The sequence below is a fragment of the Lissotriton helveticus genome, chromosome 5_1 (assembly GCF_964261635.1).
Source record: "Lissotriton helveticus chromosome 5_1, aLisHel1.1, whole genome shotgun sequence".
NCBI lineage: Eukaryota > Metazoa > Chordata > Amphibia > Caudata > Salamandridae > Lissotriton > Lissotriton helveticus.
Genome location: NC_136065.1, coordinates 716,628,774 through 716,649,673, shown reverse-complemented (window position 1 = coordinate 716,649,673; position 20,900 = coordinate 716,628,774). Strand labels below are relative to the sequence as shown.

Genomic DNA, 20,900 nt, shown 5'->3' with positions numbered 1-20,900 from the left:
TGTGAACAAGTTCAATGGACAAACCTGGGGTCTAGGGAGAGTCCCTCTCCTGAGAAAGAAATTTCAAAAAGAATGGGAAAAGGTGCATTTTAAAGTAAATGAATGCCGTGATAAAGCAAGGCTTATTAAGCAATGGGAACGTATAGTCTTGAAATATTAAACACATTAAAAACTACCCCATATCTTCTTGCATTAATTTGTTCAACAGTTACTGCTATTTCCGTTTCCAGTAATTGTTGCATTTACCTCGCCGTTTTTACTAGTGCGTTTGTTAGAAATGGGATTTCTGGTTGGCTGAGGCTAGCGCCAAAGTCAGGCAGAAACCACCACTCTAGTTAGGGCAAGGCAGTTACACTCTAAAGATAACCCCTGCTCACCCCCTTGGCAACGTGACACGAGCAGTAAGGCTGATCCCTGAGGCAATGTGGAAAGCATTTGCGCACGCACCCACCAACAACATCCCAGACCCCCACAAAAGGAACTCCACACAAGGTTAGCCTTTGTATTACCATAAACACATTAGATAATAATCACACAGATACACTGTGCTAACTGGCACTGGGCAGTATTTACAGGGTATTATTTACACGGGACAGGGCCACGTGGACCACTGTTAGAATGAGCACTGAGTAGAAATAGCACTCAGAACATAGGATAATTGTAGCACCAAATAACAAGTGTAGAACACAACCAGTAACCACTGGTAACAGGTAGGTACACACTACTCAATCCTAACCACCTTAGGCATATATCACGCAGAGATCATGAACTCCCTAGCATAACTATACTAGGCAAAACAACCTCCTAAGCATATAAACACATTTAGAGGTATAGGCAAAAAGGCATTGCATATTATGCAAGTAATCACCTTTGCGCAAAAATCACATAAGGCATAACCATGTACCCCAAGCAAGGGCACAACACAGGAAACTCTCCCCACGCCAATTCGACTTCTCAGGGGGCTGAAACGCCCTTTGTCCAAAATGTCAGGGCTACCAGCTGCCAATGCAGCGATGCGCAGGGCGCAGGGGCACCAACTAAATGTTGCAGCTGCCCACTAAGTGCTGGGCAGCTGGGGAAACTGAGCCTGGCACCAGCGTGCCTCCTGGCTCTCCTCTGGGCTCTTAGAGCAGCAACAGTGCCCAAAACAATGTGGGAGCCTCTTGGGCTCTAGATACAGAATGCCCCCATAATCGTTGGAGCCTCGTGGGCTCTGACGTCAACAATGCGCCCGTGGAGCCTTCTAGGCTCTAGAAATAATAGGGGCTTTGTCGGAGCCCTCAGTCTCTACAAACAACAATGCCCCCTTCAGCGTTGGAGCGGTCCGCTGCACTGCGGGACCGCTTGGGGAGAGTAGGGACAGGTGATGGGGGGCAACGTCCCACTCACCTGGGACTCCCTCTCGGCGACTCTTCTGGTAGCTTCCTAGGCAGACTCTGGCGAGGAGTGCAGCGCGTCTCCTCTCACCGCGGCGGGGGCAGGCACCGGCATTGTGCCTCGGGCCCCTCCGCCACACCTCCACAGCTGCTGCAGGACACGGGGCTCTCTTCACAACACGGGAGCCCCGCCAGCGACCGCAGCACTTCTCTGCCCCTCAGCTGCACGACGGGGCACACGCAGGCAGTCCGGGGCTCTCCCTTGCACTCGGGCGTCCCGGTGAGGATACAGCAATCTGGTTCCGGGTACAGGAGCGCGGGGTGGGCTCCCGTCCGCTTCCTGTTTGGCTTGCCTGTACTTCCGGGTCGCCGCAGGCAGAGCGGTGGCCGCTCCGTATTTTACCTTTTCGGCGGCGGTAGTTCGACACGGCAAAACGAGGAGTAGGCTCCCTCAATAGCACAAAATAAGCGGGGTGGGCACCCGCGGGGGCTATGAAAACCAGGCACCACAGCACCAAGTTCCTGGCGGGGTGGGCACCCACTAGGGATATTTATACGGCAAAATACGCGTGGTGGCACCCGCGACAAAGATGATGAAAAGAGGGATCCCCACGCCGAAGAATCCTTCCGGAATGCGCTCGCAGCTCCGTGCTGCAGTGGAAAATAGCAGCGCTGCTCTGGAGAAAAAAATCACGCGCTTCCCAGGTGCTAGCATGCAAAGTTCAGAACAAAGTCCTTAGGAAGGCAGGGGGGCAAAGGCTGGGCCCAGGGGCCAGCTCACAGGGCCCTCCAGGCAGGGAGGCAGTCCCAAGTGGCGGTTCCTCCTGGCGCCCAGCAGCAGCAGGCCCCCCTCAAGTTAGGATCAGGAAAGAACATTTTACCTGGGGTCACAGCCCCTTTTTATACACACTTTCCTTTGTCTCTAGCTGCAGGGTTAAGGAAAAACCAGATGCAACTGGTATTGGAGCACTCTGTTGTACTCAGCCCCTCTCCCCATTCAGAGGACAGGCTAGGGACATCAGTCGCACCACAGGGGGCGGAACCAGCATTGTGTTGCGAAGGCCCGGCCCTATTCAGGTCCCAGGTGCACTCCTCCCTGCCATCAACATGCAGATCTCTCCATTCACCACCGGGGCAGAGCCATCCTGCCTCCTGGAGCCAGGCACACCAGCCAGCTCCAGCCAATCACAAGCCAGACCGTCAATTCATCTTTAGGACACAGACATGCCAACTTCTAGAAGTGGCACTTCCACACTAGACACAGTAAATCCGCACACATCATCGCACAGCATTTACTCTCACGAGTTTGCACATACCAAACTCGACCCTGCACTCCCCACCCATCAGGAACTACCATGGACACATACATTCCCCATGCATTCCTATGGGAGGGCAGGCCAATCTCACCACAAGCACTCAGAGTGCGCACACACTTTACACTGGGACACAGTGTTAAAGTGCGCAGAAGCCAAAAATAACTAACACCAAGTCACATTAAAAAGCAAAAAGTTGAGGGGTAAACCTGCCAAAAGGGCCAAGTCCAACAGCGTTCTAAAGAAAGGATTTCGATAGTTATGCCTTACAATCCAGATATAGTCCTTTATAGTGACCTAATGATTTCGAGAGAGACCAGATTGGTGACTTGAAGGTTTTTGAAGAAACTGGCTTATTAAGTTTGAAACGATTATCCAGCTGTCTGGACTCCCATGTTTGCGACTATTTCTCTCAGATTTTTTGAAACGTCTTAATCCTATTTCAAGCAAACATGTCTTCCAGATAGATGAATCCTGCTGTACAACAGTTATGCTGGTTTTAGAGCTTGCTGCTGCATTGTATTCTTGAGTTACTCCAAAGATGTGCTGCTAAATGTGTATATCCATTAATACATAATTTTTAGTGGGTTGAGTGCCACATCTGAAAAGTGGGATGCATTATAGACTTCACCCATTGTTGCCATACTATGGCTGGGTGACAGTATAATAAATCTGACGACTTCTGTTTGTTGATGATGTTTCCCTCCCAGATAACCTGCGCAGGTGTCCGAGTACACCCTGGTAACATTTTCACAAAACTAGTGAAGGAGGTCAGAAACGAAAAAAGCACAAGTAACATATACACATGTGCTTCTGCAATGTGTATGTAATTGTTTTTGAGGGTCTCTTGTATTGCTGCTGGACTTGTTCTGCCTCTGCCTGTGCAAGCAAAATGTTGTATATGGGAGACATACTCCGCTTTTTGTAACAGCACACATTTTTCAACCCACCAGAGAAGAGCCATGATGCAAACCTCTGATGGTGCTTACTTGGAACTGTGTTTGTTAAAGATGCTTATTTTTCCGTCATTAGATAAGTTTACTAATGTGTTGCAGTAGTATAAAAACTACCCAACGTATAACTTTTCTTGAAATGTAAGGAATGCCGGACACGCTCACAGAAAAAAGGGGCGTTAATGTTAGCTCCCAGATCGATGTGTGCAGAAATATTTATCATATTAATGCAGGTGGGCTACAATTCCACGTGTGCTGTAGTGAGGCACAAATGAAGAATGATTTATAAACAGCGGTGCCAGGCCATGTACAGTAACAAAAAACAAAAACAAATATACTCATTATTTGTAATCTGTCAGTCAAAGCACGTTACGTTAGTGAAATTGCCTTTCTCTTGACCCCCAGGGGCAAAGATTTTCCCCAGTATCAAATACACTTCCAAAGATAGCATTAATAAACCTGCGCGTGTTAAGAAAATAAAGATTCAGTGATAGTTCTTAATGCACGGACATTTACAATTCAAATTAAATAAGGTACTGACATATATATTCCGAAACATAAAGACGATAAAACGTACACCCAGAGTACCATACAATCGACAGAGTGACAATGTAGATATTCAACTTTGTAAAACTAAGGCGTTAGGTCCTTATGGGGCATGGGGAAGGCTGGACCATATTATATCAGAACAACAACAAAAATTGCCTCCACCACACTTATTTACTAGAAAAACTTGATACAAAGACCAAACTCCAACTACTTAAGTTTGACCTGCTATTTTTATTTATAGCTTTCTACTTAAGTATTCTTTCAGGTCTATTTTTCATGTTTCGAACAAAAAAAGAGAAAGAACTGTACATTCAAATAATTACATTAATATACAATGCTATTTACAAACATATATTACATTCCAAAAAAATAAATTACATAAACATCATACATCTCAAAAACAATACATCAAACAAACAAACATCATACATTTATGTTTTTATCTTTGTATGAAATGAATCTATATCCAAAAAAGGAAAGGACAAAGTCATAAATGGGAACACAATCGCCAAAACGACGATTACTTCTTGCACTAGCATATGCTAGACTCCACTGTTAATGTTATTATTTGCTCCCGTAGGTGTGCCGACGCGTTTCAAATCCGGGGAAACAAGTTCCCGGATTCTCGTCAGGGCTTTGTCACTTTTCTGTAACCAACTGATTCATGAACCTTCCAGGATTCAAAGGAAGGATCAAATCAACCTGGCTATCTGTGTCCTTATTGTCATGGTCGTAACTCATTGAGTTCAGAAGAATTAATTGTTCCCTCAAATTCAATATACGAGGTCTCTTGTGGGAGCGATATTTATTCTGCCATTCGGTATTACGAGGCGGGTTCTCAGCGGTATTACACTTGGCTGAAAGTTGCTGCTTTCGCCAGCTCGACGATTGTTTTGTAGATCCCGAAGGCCACGAACTGATCGTGACTCGGTACTGGCTCGTCACTCGCCGGGTAGCTCAACCTTATCTCTCACACTGTACCTTTAACTCGACCTTCCACTGAGACCAAATCATCAACAAATGGGAACTTGTTTCCCCGGATTTGAAACGCGTCGGCACACCTACGGGAGCAAATAATAACATTAACAGTGGAGTCTAGCATATGCTAGTGCAAGAAGTAATCGTCGTTTTGGCGATTGCGTTCCCATTTATGACTTTGTCCTTTCCTTTTTTGGATATAGATTCATTTCATACAAAGATAAAAACAAAAATGTATGATGTTTGTTTGTTTGATGTATTGTTTTTGAGATGTATGATGTTTATGTAATTTATTTTTTTGGAATGTAATATATGTTTGTAAATAGCATTGTATATTAATGTAATTATTTGAATGTACAGTCCTTTCTCTTTTTTTACTCGAAACATGAAAAATAGACCTGAAAGAATACTTAAGTAGAAAGTTATAAATAAAAATAGCAGGTCAAACTTAACTAGTTGGAGTTTGGTCTTTGTATCAAGTTTTTCTAGTAAATAAGTGTGCTGGAGGCAATTTTTGTTGTTGTTCTAATGTAAATATTCAAGGCGCACCAAAAACGTGTGATTGTCACCACAGCATTACCGAACACATAAACAACAGCCTAGCAGCATGGAACTTGCAGTACTCGGCTAGTTTACAAATTCACTCCCATGCTCAATATAAAGAGTAGGACACCCATGGAAATGCAAACGAAACTATCGGCCAGTGATATGTGTTCGCTGCAAGTGAAAGGTATGATTTCATTTCTTTGAGACCATTACTTCAATTATAACATGATCAAACAATAAGGTGATTATAATCAGCTGATCTATCCATCCAACACTATGATCCGCACTAGTTTTGGCTTAATGAGAACCCTTAGAAAAATCTTCAAGTGGATCCCTTTACCATCCCGGATGCCCCTTGTTCAGGGTCTCATCATTGGTCGTCTAAACTATGCAAATGCCCTACTAGCCGCATCAATGAGGAACATTTGTCCAAACTCCAGGTATTGCAAATCACGGTGGCCAGATTGGTTCTTAATCACCCCCACACCCCCTCTGCCACCAGTCTGAAGGCCCTCCACTGGCTCCCCATAAAAAAGAGGATCGTTTTCAAAATATGCTGCTTGGTATATAAGTCCTTAAACAGCAATGGGCCCAAATATTTAGCCAATAAACCAGCCACGGCCGGCAGTGGGAGTACCTGCAGGGGGGTGACGTGGTGAGGGGCAGGGTGGGGGTAGTAATGCATGGATTATGGAGTTTTACAGGTAAGTAAACTTTTAAATAAATAAAACAAATTTAGTTGCGCGCACTGCATCACATTTGGGGATGCAGTGCACTCAACGAAATTCGTTTTATTCACTTAAATGTTTACTTACCTGTTAAGGTCCGTATTCCATACATTACTACCCCCCACCCTGCCCCTCCCCACGTCACCGCCCTGCCGGTACTCCCACTGCCGGCCGTGGCTGCAATAAACTGATAAGATACAAACCTGTCAGACTCCTTCGCTCGTCCAGCAAACTCCTCCTGGCCACACCTAAAGTGCGCACAGTCAGAAACGGAGGCAGAGCCTTTTCCAAAATTGGCCCTGAAACCTGGAATGCCCTTCCCCTACATCTCCGTGCAGAACAAATCCACAAGAGATTTCTCAAACTTCTGAAACTTGGCTTTTCCAGCTCTAACGAGTGACCACTCACAGTTTATCTGAGTATTCGGCTGGCGCCGCGCGACCTACGGGTAACACACATGCCTAACAAATACCAAATACAAATCTGGGTAACAATGAAATGCATTATGTTGTGATGGCAGACATGCAGATAGATCTACTTTAAATTAAATTACATCAATGCAGCTTGCTATAAACAGAGGAATGACAGTGCCAGGAATAAAAACACATCAGCCTGAATCGCAACCTGTCCCATGCGCGCACACCATCTCCAGAACGCGCCAAGATAAACCTATTGCCAAGAAGCGCCAGTAAAAGAGACCCTAATTTTTACGCATTTAAAAATTATGTTATTGCCTCCCCCTCGCCCGCTGCCCCACGTTGAGAATCCATTCATCACTGCTGGCCTAAAAACGTGTGACGCCCTCCAATCAGATTGGAAATAAAAATCAAAGCTTTTTGCTGGCCTGCAGTAGAGGGGGAGTCGACAAGCCTTCGCTCTAATGCTCTGTTTGTGGGACAGAAAGCGCTCCAGCGAAGATAATATTTCTTCATTTTTAGCAATCAGAACACGCTGGAAAATTGGAAACTTTCTAGAGCAGAAAAAGGCTGTGAGCATGTTTCCCTGCCCTCTGATGATTGCCGGGCAGGCTCCCATGGTGGCATCATTAAGCACAGCCACATTTTCCTAGCTCCCAAATCTGTCTCCGGAACTTTAGGTGTTAAGAATGAGAACTGCGCGTCTGAGTTTACCAATGCAGAAAAGAGAGCAGGGCAGAGCGCAGTAGGCTCTGATTTTGTGTATAGTATAAGGATTGCTTGCATACAAGAGCCACGCTACTTCCTTTAGCAAAGTATCGCTAATTAAACAAGTGTTCCCCTCAGTAGAAACAGCACTGTTTAGCATGCAGTTTTCATGTATCCCTTAAGATTCCAATGATAAATCTCAAACTAGATTTGAACTTTTGTCCCTCTAGACAGCAGTCAGTTTTATATTATTAACAGTGGAACTTCACCTGAAATCTCAACGTGGAAATGAATTTTCTAATAACACAAAGAGAATCTGTGGCATACAATGCAATTAAATAGAAAAATGCATTATTTCCTTTCGCTTCCTACCCAGCAATGCCTCCCAAACTCACACAAAAAAACCTCAACTCTCCTGCAGTCGTGGCTCGCAGGGGGTTGGGGAGTGTTCGGGGGGCTGTGGGCCGAGGGGGTTAAAATAAAATGAAAATCATACCTGGTCCGCGCCACCTCGGGTCTGTTGGCGCCTTCAACAGCTGCATCACTGCTGCAGTGCTGGCAAGTGGCAACCCCTCTCAGCCAATCTTGGCACTGGAGCAGTGCCAGGTTTGACTTAGGGCACGGTTACTCTCTGCCCGCCAGCCCATTAGGAGACCGAGGTTTGAGCCATTGCTCAACCCTCGTTCTCCTTATGGGCATGCGCCAGCCTTGAGCAGACACCAGTGCGCATGTCTGGGCACGGCGGAAAAATGTGCTGACCTTCCCCACTCATGCGCACTTGTGCTGCTGCCTGCCCCTGACAATGCCTGTCAGTCAACATGGCGCCGGACCGCCCACCCCCTCCAGACTCTGAAGGGGGTGGGCAGTCCCACGTCATGCTGACTGACATGATTGTTTGTTCTCCCTCGGTGTCTCTGAACTTAAGTAAACTGAGAGTTTACTTAAGTTCAGAGACGCCGGGGAGCTGCGGGCGCAGGCTGCTTGTGGGGCATTGCCCCACAAGCAGCCTGCGCCCGCAGCTCCCTTGGCGTCTTCTGAACTTAAGGAGTGAACTCGTACACTCAGCCAATCCTGGCGCTGGAGCAGCGCCAGCATTGACTTAGGGCATGGTTACTCTCCGCCCGCCAGCCCATTAGGAGACCGAGGTTTGAGCCTTTGCTCAACACTTGCTCTCCTAATGGGCATGCGCCAGCCTGAGCAGCGGCGTAAAAATTTGCCGACCTTCCCCACTCATGCGCACTTGTGCTGTGCCTGCCCCTGACAATGCCTGTCATTGGCAGGCAGTCTCTCTTCTGTGTCCTCCCTAATACTTAAGACCGCCAGAGACCCCGAGCCATTCTCCGGAGGTCCGTGACGGAACAACAGGTTCACCGCAGGCCTCGACCGCAAGTACCGTGAGTAACATGTGCTTCAGCAACAGCCCGGGTAAGCCACTTTCCTTTGCAGGTCGTTAACTATCCTTGGCCCCTTCATCTTTTAGGGTCAAAACCTCTGCCGGACTACTCCGAGGGGCATTTACGGCAAAACGCCAGCGTGAGAATACTTTTCTCTTCTTGTACCTACCACTTATTTGTGTGTAATGCTTACATCTCCTAGCCGTCCACAAATATTTATGCTTATCCCGATAAACATTCACCCTAACCGTACCACCAATACGGTTACAATTTTGCCGCATTTTATCGTCTATACTGCACCTTATAAATCGGCATTTACGTCTTGTTGTGAACATCAGCTACCATGCTAAGACTCTCCCCTGTATGTTTGTCTGTCATACATGTTGTATGTCCAGTTATGCTTGGTGAGGGAATCCCCCTCGCACACGTAGAGCACCTTAGAGAGTGCTTCACATTTTCCCATCAACACACTCACTTAATATAAGATTGCACCTTCACTTATTTAATGGTCCTGAGGAAAGCCAGTTTTAAACTCAAAGGCCTGGCTGAAACATGTATACCACACCTGGATGCAGGAGGCCCAAACATATACTCCTATCTCCTATCACATTCACCAGCCTTTTTAAACGCTAACAGTGGCCCAGTTATTAAAGTCTAATTAACCCTCGGGTACTGGGACCACTGTATAGCTTGTTAACTTTCACTATTCACGTCACTACACTGCACACTCAGCTACATACCTCCTCCGCTGTATCCAGGCGTTGAAGCACACCGGGACATACTCGGTGTCACTGGGTGGGTCCGATGATGAAGCATGCCACCAACTAGGTTGGTGGGTGAGGGCTTCATGAAAAAACCTAATGGTTTACACCTCGTCATACAGCTTTGAGTCCTGCTAAAATACTTCACAAACAGGCTAGTCCTTATTGATTAAACATATAAACCCTGGGGATGCGGACTAGCTACCTAGTCCTCTCTTTCTTCTTTGATAAACGTCAATGCCTGTCAGTCAACATGACGCTGGACCGCCCACCCCTTCAGACTCTGAAGGGGGTGGACGGTCCCACGTCATGCTGACTCACATGATTGTCTGTTCTCCCTCTGTGTCTCTGAACTTAGGTAAACTGAGAGTTTACTTAAGTTCAGAGACGCAGAGGGAGCTGCGGGTGCGAGCGGCTTGTGGGGCAACGTCCCAGCGCCCTAATGGACGCACCACCACTGCCTCACTTTCATTTTTCAGAACAGCCAATATGTCTGCCACATATTCATCGTTCGAGGTACATGGATCCGACTGTCAGAATATAGGTGTGACAGGCACTTAATGGAGCTTATGATTTTGGGTACCACAAGATAATATGGTATATTGTCAGAGGCCTCTGGCGCACCCTTACTGCTATTGCAGGCACTTCAGCTGTTAAGAATTTAGGTCACTTGTAGTGTGTGTGTTACCCCGATCTATGTATTAGGGAAGAATATGCTATGCCTGTTGTATGTTTATGTGTGTGTGAGAGAGAGAGAGAGAGAGAGAGAGAGAGAGAGAGAGAGAAGCCTGCACAATGGCGTCTGCTTGCACTGTTTCTTGCTGCTGGCCAAGCTTTGTCTGCTGCTGTGCTCCCTGTTACTGAATCTAGGTAAAGCCCATTCGAGTATACAGAAGCCAAACCTTTTGAATTTGATGCCTTTCTTTACCATGCAGATGTGCTGTTTTTGTTTTGTTCTGGAATCTCGGCATCCCTGACTCTGTAATATATGGTTGGCAAGCACTCGTACATTCAGAGGCACAGGGGGCGATGGTTGACCTGATGCATCTGGGGCTGCAGACAGAGAGGGGATAGGAGGGAGACAGAGCCTATACTGCGCTGTATCCCTCACAGCTGCCTTAAGCATGGTCTTCATCACTATACTGTGCCTTCTCACATGAAACTACCTTTTTGCATGGACTTCCACCACCGTACTGTGCCTTCTGTTACAGCTGCCGTTAGCATGGTTTACCTTTATCTTATTGTTTGTTATCCCTCTCGACTACCTTTAGCATAGTATTCCATCACCAGGAGCTTTGAGGGGCAGGAGCTACCTGAGGCTGAAGCTCCATGTGCCTCTTACGATGGTCAGCCTCGTTCACTACGCTTCTTCGCCATAGCACTCATCCTGAACTTTTACGCCTCACCACTTTCAATTGTCACCAGCCGCCACTATTTATTGCCTGTTGCCTCATCTCTTATGTTTGACTATGATAACGAGAATACTGTATGAGCTCTCCCAAACAGAGGCTTGCAAGAGTATTTGGAGACCCCACTTCACTGCTCTGTATTCTACATGAGTTTTATGTTTGGTTTTCTTCTTTATGCACATCCAGGCTTTCAAGATAGTGCCATACAATATAGAGGCGCTAGACAAGCTGTTAACAGAATCTTTGAAGAAGAACATCCCTGCGAGTGGTCTGCATCTCTTTGGGATACACCAGATCGAGGAAGATGACACCAGTGCCAGTAAGTGGCTGTAAACCCAATTGTAAGATCGTAATTTGACTAAACTACATGAGAGATTAAAAGCGGGAGTGAAACCTGTAGATACAGAACCTTGACGATAAGGGAAACTGTAAATTAATGTCTAAAGACCTGATCAATCTATAACTTATGTGAGAACAGAACCACGAATTCCAGTAACTAACAGTGCTTCCTCGAGAGTTCTAGAGAAAGCGGCACATATTTTTACTCAGGTACACTGGTTACGGAGCGAGACCGCCCATATGCCACAGTATGCAAACCATTGTTGGTGGTTCCTGAAAGAGACCGCCCAGCTGAACCGATGGTAAAAATCACAGCCGCAGGTGCATTCAGACTCCTTCGACCGCACAGTGATTAAATCAACTTCCACTTGGATTTAATCAATAATAAAAATATGCATGTAATTTGTGTGCAGTGCAGCATTTAACTTGGAAATTTGCCACTATTGCAGATTAGTTTTAGGATCTGAATATAGAGCGCCCTATAGTAAAGAAAAATGAAATGGTGATTTTGATTAGAGATAAATACGACTCTGAATTTCAAATGATAAAAGCTTTAAATTAAAATGTGTAATTGTAAAACAACGTGTCAGTGCTAGTAATAATTTAACACGCATGAATGTACGTTTCAATGCCGCACACATGTAGCTGAGTTAGACAATCACGGCCAGGCACGGGTTATTCGTTCTGCTGAATGCAAACGTTGACAGAATGCGTTATTTAAAATTTAAATAAGAGGATAGCCCTGCTTGAAGGGAGACAAGTTTTCTCTTTCTCTGTAATTTAGAAGTGTTTATTGATTTTATCATAAATACACTTATCAATTGTACATGATAATTGTATACCTTGCAAAGTAGTCGTTTCCTGTAGAAAGCTTCTTGATATCTGTGTACTGAATAAAGGGCCAACCCTGCATTTAGCAACTTTAGCACAAAATGATCAACATAAACGCACGTGGGCCTGAGCACAAGAGTGAGAAGGATGACATGATAAAGTTGCACTGGGTGTAGATATAAACGTCGTAGGCGTTCCACAATCAAAAAGCCTTCCTGCTAACACAACGAGACACCGTGGTGTCCTCGTGCCTGCTCTACTGTGCTTGCAGGGCATGTGTGTGGTTCAGTCAGTACAGGAGGCCTCCTAAGACCAACTGCAGGGCCTGGAAAACCTCCATGCTTCTAAGGAACCACATCCTCTTCCTCAGTAAGATTAGATTGGAATGGACTCCTGGGGCATTTGCACAGGCTTGCAATTTCACAGCTGGCTGGAATAATCGGCCTTTAAGCCTGGACGTGAAGGTGTATAATGCTAAGGGTATCCTACATAGGAACATTGCATGAAAGGGAGTCCTTCCACCGTATTCAGGAGTGCCACATTGGGATTCTTCACAGAGGAGCGAGTGAGAGGAGCCTATGACTAAAGGAAAGGGTGCTCGCCCTTGCATGTGTTATATTAACCTATTGTATAGTGTTAACTCTTGAAGAGGGACAAGATCACTCAACCTCTAGTAGTAGTAGTATAGCTTTATTTCGATACGGTACATATCATAAAAGCAGTACAAAAAGTAAAATCATTACAAAGATGCATAATATAAGATACCGTAGGGAATCATGATAAGAACAATAATACATAAAATACACATTTAAGCTATCCTTACAAATATTTGCACTAGTATCTAAAACAGGTCATAAAAAAAGGGCATTACTGGATCAATAGCTTTCTTATAGATCTTATGCGCCATGCCCAGCCAAGAAATTTTGCCATGCAGCATGCAAAGAATGGGCGGGCATCAGAGCGTAGTATACATAGGGCTTCTAGGTGTGATCTTGTTCCCAGACTTCTGCACAAGGGCTTTAGCCATTTCAATCTAGGAGCTGCATAGACACTACACTCAAACAGAAGGTGGGCGACAGACTCAACCCTTGAGTCGCAAAACGGACAAAACGGGACCGTTTGAAAAGGAGGATTCCAGGAGGAAGTAAACAATCCTAAGGGGAGAACACCCACCCTAAATTTGAAGTAAAGTGATCTATCTCCAAAGCTGTGGATTAGGTCCAAATAAGGTTCCCTGAAGGGGAGATCTTTGACTAGTAAAAACTGGGCAACAGATTTGCAAAGATTGGGATTACGCATTCTGTTATTTTTTACCCATAACCAGTAGGCGTTCTTTAGAAACAGCTTGGGCGGTGCTGTTTTATTGGCCCAAGCATCTCCCAATCCCAGCTCATAGAGCAATCGTTTTACCTCCCTGAACCAGGGTATCTTATTACAACCTGGGAGAGACAACAGATCTTTCAGGGCGTCAGCGTAACTACACAATTCTGGGACATTCCATACCCGGGACCAAAGTAACAGGGGGCGTAATTTTGCTTGCTCACAAATTGGGCGGGTACCTGCATCCAACAAGAGAGGGATTGTAGGAGTGCTGTGGGGTAGCCTCATCAGATCTTTATGGAAATTGTTTTCCATATGGGCCAAAGTATCGACTCTCTGCGTACCCCACAGTTCGGCGCCATATAAAGCTGCGCTTACAACCCTTGCTCTGTAGATATCTAGCACTGCCCCGATTGGTTTCAGCGAGGAGGCTCGTTGTTCCTTGAGCAAGACACCTGTGACCCTTTTATGAGTCAGAAACACCTTATGATGGTGTGCCTTCCAACTCATTGAGTCACACAGACGTATTCCCAAGTAGTCAAATTCTTTGACTCTCTCCAGGGGGGTGGAGTCTAAAACAGGCGGGGCGACGGATTTCTTAGGGGGATTAAGGACAAGGAATTTGGTCTTGCTTATGTTTATAGCTAAACCCCTGCTGTCACAGAAGGATTTGAAGCTAGAAAGCAATTTCTGAATGCCTGCTGGAGATTTCGAGATCAGGAGGGTGTCATCCGCAAACAGGAGCGTTGGGACCTTTCTGCCCGCCAGAGTAGGTGCATCCGCAGGATGTTGCAGCAGATGCTCCACCACTCCGTTGACATATAAAGAAAACAGAGTGGGGGCAAGCACACACCCCTGGCGGACGCCCCTGTCCACTGGGATGCGAGATGTTTTTTCTCCCTGGACACCCCACCTGATCTGGGCGAAATTGCCTTCATGAAATTTTTTAAGCAAGAACAACAGGTAGGTGGGTAACCCTAAACCATCGAGGACATTCCATAGTAGTTCCCGCGGGACCAGGTCGAAGGCCGTTCTCAAGTCTATAAAGACTAGATATAACGTACCCCCTCCCAGCACCACCACCTTCCAGTATATCATTAGAAGGCGGAATGTTTGCTCGATGGTGCCTGTCCCAGTTCTAAAACCTGCCTGAAAATCAGACAGGATCTTTCCCTCATCGGCCCACTGCAGGATCCTACCCAGAACAACTTTCCCCGCAACCTTCTGGGTTGAATCCAGCAGACTTATAGGGCGATAGTTTGCTGGGTCGTCCCTGCTGCCTTTCTTAAAGATAGGCACAACTTCTGCACCCCTCCAGGAGTCAGGAAAAGATCCCCCTAGCAGAGCCTCATTTAAGAGTGAAGCGATTAATCTGCTCCACACTGCTGGGTAGGATTTAAGTAGGTCCCCTGGGATCCCATCAGGGCCTGGAGCCTTATTGGGGACAATGCCCCTAATAGCCCCTTCAACTTCCTGACTAGTGAAAGGGAAGTCTATAGGAAGAGAATTAGCCGTTATAATGGACAGGGATCCCGGACATGGAGGAGACAAGTCCAATGCAGCAGAATAAAGCTTGGAGAAATGGGCAAACCAAGCGTCACCCGGAATATTGCAGGTTATTTGCTGGTCAATGGGCTTGTTCCTTGTTCTTAAGATATCCCAGAACCCTTTGGAATCCTTCAAGGTACTAGCTTCGGTTAGGTCACACCAGAAATGGTAATCATAAGCCTCCTTTGCCTCAGCCACTATTTTTTTGTAGGATTTCCTCGCAGAACTAATGGCGACCTGGTCCCTACTCTTTACTGCAGCGATAAGCTCCCCCTTAGCAATACGACACTTAGGAGAGTACCAATTATCTCTAGCATTGGAATCACTTTTGGAACCCACCCTGGGCTTAGTATATTGAATAATAAACAGTTTACTCAGTGATACTATGGTCTCTATGAAAAGTGGTAAGACTTTTGTGCTTGCTGGGCTTAAAGCGTCAAGCCGAGGCTCCACCACTGACAAGATGGACCCGGCTTGCGCCAACCTAGCCTCATCTGCTTTAACTTTTGCCCACTTCAAACGCCTACCACAATTAGACGGAACAACTTCATGGGATGACTTCCAAATGTGAACTTGCTTGTACTTCTTGGTTTGCCAAATGGGAGAAAGGGTTAAGCAAAGAGGGTTGTGGTCACTATCGCAAGATGCTACAACCTCCATATCTAGGTGGAAGGACCAGAGATTGTAATTCAAGATGATAAAATCGATTCTGGAGGAATGGCCCGGTCTGTTATAAGTGTGAGCACCCATAAGGTCCGATTTTGAACGTCCATTCACTGATCTCAAATTATGCTCCAAACAGAGTGCATTGATGTCTATCGCACTTTGTGTCCATTTGGGGATCAGGTCAAGGGACAGGGTCGGGATACCCCTTCTTGCATCTTCCTCAAAGGAATCCAAAATATCTTCCTTTGCCAATGGTTCAAAACAACAGTTAAAGTCGCCTGCAAGGAGAATATAGGAGTCGATTTTGCAAGCAGCTAAGTCGTTGCTAAGACCTGTCTGGGGTAGGCTTGATATCCCGCTCCTGGCGCCCCTCAGATATAGGTTGAAAACCTCTAACATCTTGCCCCCCTGGCAATATATTGAGATCCTCTGCAAGTCGGGAGAGTGGGTGGACCTATGGCTCACTTTTAGACCCAAAGCAATTCTAACCCATATTAAAAGGCCTCCAGACGGGCGACCCTTTGAACCCCTTTGTTGGAGAGCTGGGACAAAATAGGTGGTAAATCCTACTCTATGCTTTGGATCCACGGTCCAGGTTTCTTGCAAAATACAAATGTCAAATGGCTCTATGAACACATTCCATTCGGGATTATCAAAGTTCCGATTTAGCCCAGCCACATTCCAGCTTACAATCTTTAACGGGGGTACAGCTATGGTTGGTTGGCTGGGAGAGTAAGCAAATGCAGGTGAAATAGGCACAGCCACTGGGGGTAACCTATCAAGGGGCTCATCTTGGGAAATTTTGTGGAAGGTTGTAGGGACCATAATTCCCTCAGGCTGGATTCCTACAGATGATGTGGCCTGTATAGGGGCCTTTGGTAGGGTATGCGAGGGTTCCAACTGGACATCCCTACCTTGTGGACTAAAGGCTTCCAATTCAGTCAGCTCGGCTAGATCTGCACTACTCTTAGCTATCAAACCCCCCTCAGAAATAGAGCTATATGGTGTTCGAACCTGGCCAAAAGGATGTGCAATTACTGAGGATTCAATGCCTACACAAGGGGACCCGGGACGCCCATGGGTTGGCAAAGATGGTGCATTGCCTGCTGTGTGGGAACCAGAGTGCCTGGGGAGTCAATCTACTTCCTCCAGGCCTCCGAATCTATTTGAGATTGGGAAACCATTCCAATGTAAAAGGGGATCCACTTGATGGTTAAAACGGTTTCTCCTAGGTTGGTGGTGGACTAGTGACCAATTGTTCATCTGGTTATACATGGGTTGTGGGGGATAGAAGAAGGACAAGGGTTTCGGAATGACAGAGGACCCTTCACTGCAGGGCCACGAACATATGTGCTGAGCCGTGTACGGGTCATCGAAGGTTACAACTATACAGTCCCCCGCGTTAGTTTTCCTGGTTGGGCCCACCCAGGAAGTTCTGCGCACCATCAGAACTTTACTTCTGCGGCCATTGGGAGTAGGTCTATTGACGTTAAGCCAATGCATTATTTTATTTTTCAAGGACCGGTGATCCTCGTATTGGCCATTGCTGATCTGTGGAACCCCCATCAGCACAACTACAAAATCATTTGCTTCCGGGGGGAGGTCAATATAGCCCCCTCTAAAGTTATTCTTAACCTGGAAGTCCCGGCTGGGCGGTATAGTTGCCTTGCCAGGTTGGAGTTTTGGGGTTAGCCCAGCTTTAGTATTAACAGGTAGGTGGGTTGGAGCCCACTTCGGGGCCTTAGGGATTGTAACAGTAGGCATTTGGTCCACCTTCACAGTCCTCGGTTTAGGGACCGGGCGTGCAGTGGTAGGTGTAATGGGCAGGCTTTGGTATGTTTTTGCTGTGGGAGCTGGAGAAATAGCATCAGCTACAGGGAGGCCCTGATTCTCAAGACTTCTCAAACCGAGAGTGGCCAGAGCAATAATGCTCTTTTCCATCTCAAGTAAGTTATTTTCGATTCGTGAAAGTCTGAGATCAAGAGGGGAAAGAAGCTTTTTAAGGGATTCCCATACCAAATCTATAAATTCCCTATCGTTGTTGCCCAAACCATCTATCTGTAAACCTTCAGTTACTGGGGTGGTAGCGGGTGATTGCTCGATGATTGTCCCCACCCCAACTCCCTCCAGTGGTGGCTGCATCCCCAATGGCCGGACAACTTTGGTGGTAGGTGTTGAGCCTTTCGTCGGTGTCAGGTGTTGTGGCACCGCGATTTTCGCCTTCTTCCGTGCATAAGCGGAACGAGGGCGAGGCTTCCGGTTTGGTTGGATAGCACTAGGGGCATTAAAGACCACTGGGGGGGGGAAGGGTGGTAGTGACACTCTGGGCGCAAGAGGTGACGGGCGCGCTCACTTCCAGTAGATTGGGTTGTAGGGTGTGGTGTGGGGAAGGGATAAGTTGGGGTGGAATCGGGTGAACCTCAACCTGAGAAATTATACAGAGGGGAATGGGAGGACGCTCTGGAGTGACCGCCGCAGCTATAGAGCCCAAGGAGGATTTTTTGGAAGTAGCAATGACTTCAGACAATCTTCTAGCCGCTGCCAACTCGAGAGATACCCGAGTTTGAAGCTTGGATATTTCCTGGTCAATGGCGAAGTTAGTGCGGGTAATGAAGTCATCCATTGGACCACTAATTGGGTTACCGCCTTTAGAGACCTTACTCCTGGTTATTCTGGTGCACATATCTTAAGCAAGGGGCAAGGCCAAGCAACAAATTATATAAGAAAAGGAGGGCGAGGATTGAGCTTTGCGGCCCTCTATAGTAGAGAACAGCGGGCGAAAGAGGATGGGCCAGTCCAGTCCGCTCAGTCCTCGAACGGCCTCAAACGGCCCGCTCTTTGCCCGGTCTTAGCCCCGGTGTTCGCCCCGCACGCGTCCCGCGTGCGCGATACTGCCTCTGTTAATCAAGGAAAGGCTAATGGAGGGGGCGGGAAGAGGACCAGCTGCGGCCGATGAGCGCCGCTCAGCAGGCTGGTCCTCGCAGTCCCGCCTCTTGCCTGGGTCAATGATTCGGCGGGTGTTCTGGCCGCGTTGGTGCTCCTTTGGACGTTGCCAGCACAAGAAACAGCAAGTCTCCACCAGTGTCCTACGCCTGCGAGCGGCTCCCGCGAAGCGGGGGCCGCGAGGCGTGATGTGGCGAAGGGGCCGGCAAAACAGGTAGGCGAACACAACTCCCAGCAGGGTCAGCAATCAGGAAGGAACCCAGGGTAGTAACACTCCACTCTGCTTTTATCCAGTGGAGGGGGCGGGAAGAGGACCAGCTGCGGCCGATGAGCGCCGCTCAGCAGGCTGGTCCTCGCAGTCCCGCCTCTTGCCTGGGTCAATGATTCGGCGGGTGTTCTGGCCGCGTTGGTGCTCCTTTGGACGTTGCCAGCACAAGAAACAGCAAGTCTCCACCAGTGTCCTACGCCTGCGAGCGGCACCCGCGAAGCGGGGGCCACGAGGCGTGATGTGGCGAAGGGGCCGGCAAAACAGGTAGGCGAACACAACTCCCAGCAGGGTCAGCAATCAGGAAGGAACCCAGGGTAGTAACACTCCACTCTGCTTTTATCCAGTGGAGGGGGCGGGAAGAGGACCAGCTGCGGCCGATGAGCGCCGCTCAGCAGGCTGGTCCTCGCAGTCCCGCCTCTTGCCTGGGTCAATGATTCGGCGGGTGTTCTGGCCGCGTTGGTGCTCCTTTGGACGTTGCCAGCACAAGAAACAGCAAGTCTCCACCAGTGTCCTACGCCTGCGAGCGGCACCCGCGAAGCGGGGGCCGCGAGGCGTGATGTGGCGAAGGGGCCGGCAAAACAGGTAGGCGAACACAACTCCCAGCAGGGTCAGCAATCAGGAAGGAACCCAGGGTAGTAACACTCCACTCTGCTTTTATCCAGTGGAGGGGGCGGGAAGAGGACCAGCTGCGGCCGATGAGCGCCGCTCAGCAGGCTGGTCCTCGCAGTCCCGCCTCTTGCCTGGGTCAATGATTCGGCGGGTGTTCTGGCCGCGTTGGTGCTCCTTTGGACGTTGCCAGCACAAGAAACAGCAAGTCTCCACCAGTGTCCTACGCCTGCGAGCGGCTCCCGCGAAGCGGGGGCCGCGAGGCGTGATGTGGCGAAGGGGCCGGCAAAACAGGTAGGCGAACACAACTCCCAGCAGGGTCAGCAATCAGGAAGGAACCCAGGGTAGTAACACTCCACTCTGCTTTTATCCAGTGGAGGGGGCGGGAAGAGGACCAGCTGCGGCCGATGAGCGCCGCTCAGCAGGCTGGTCCTCGCAGTCCCGCCTCTTGCCTGGGTCAATGATTCGGCGGGTGTTCTGGCCGCGTTGGTGCTCCTTTGGACGTTGCCAGCACAAGAAACAGCAAGTCTCCACCAGTGTCCTACGCCTGCGAGCGGCACCCGCGAAGCGGGGGCCGCGAGGCGTGATGTGGCGAAGGGGCCGGCAAAACAGGTAGGCGAACACAACTCCCAGCAGGGTCAGCAATCAGGAAGGAACCCAACCTCTAATTATTCAGCAGCATTATGATCAATGTATCAACCCTGCATTGTTGATTTCAGATTCAAGGTTCACTGTTGCATGTGTATTTCAGGAGCAGACGTTTACCTGGAAATTCAGATGTCTTATCTGAACGACTGTGGTCGATGTTTCTCTCCAAGATGCCCTTGGGTTTAGGTTTCCCAAGTTAATGCTGTCCCTTTGGAAAAGCAGCAGCGTTGACGCTACCATTTCCCTAGTCTGTCAGCCCCGAGATAACTCATTTGTCAGATCACAACCCACATCTGCCCTAAACACACAGGGCCGATTCAAAGAACTAATCTGAGATAAAATCCTAAAATTACTACTTTTGCTATTCACAGAAGGCATTAGTAGTAGTAAAGTTAGGACTCCTAACTTTACTTCTACTAAACTGAGCTAAAATCCTAAACTTACTACTTTTGGTATTCACAGAAGGCATTTAGTAGTAGTAAAGTTAGTTAGGCACACTCACCGCCAGACTCCATGACACCGGCATACAGGGAACCGCCGTTGACTGGATCTGCTCCTTCCTCACCTGCTGAACCCAAACAATCAGACTGTCACCCTTCA

At 47.8% G+C, this 20,900-nt stretch overlaps 1 protein-coding gene across 3 annotated transcripts in view; it reads left to right on the top strand.

The window, feature by feature from the left end:
- PIK3AP1 (phosphoinositide-3-kinase adaptor protein 1) overlaps positions 1-20,900 on the top strand; it is a 1,822,514-nt gene that overhangs the window by 610,394 nt on the left and 1,191,220 nt on the right. For all 3 annotated transcript variants that reach the window (XM_078643124.1, XM_078643125.1, XM_078643123.1), the window contains exon 7: positions 11,318-11,450. In XM_078643124.1, coding sequence (XP_078499250.1) covers positions 11,318-11,450 — 133 coding nt within the window. The remainder of the gene's footprint in view (positions 1-11,317; positions 11,451-20,900) is intronic.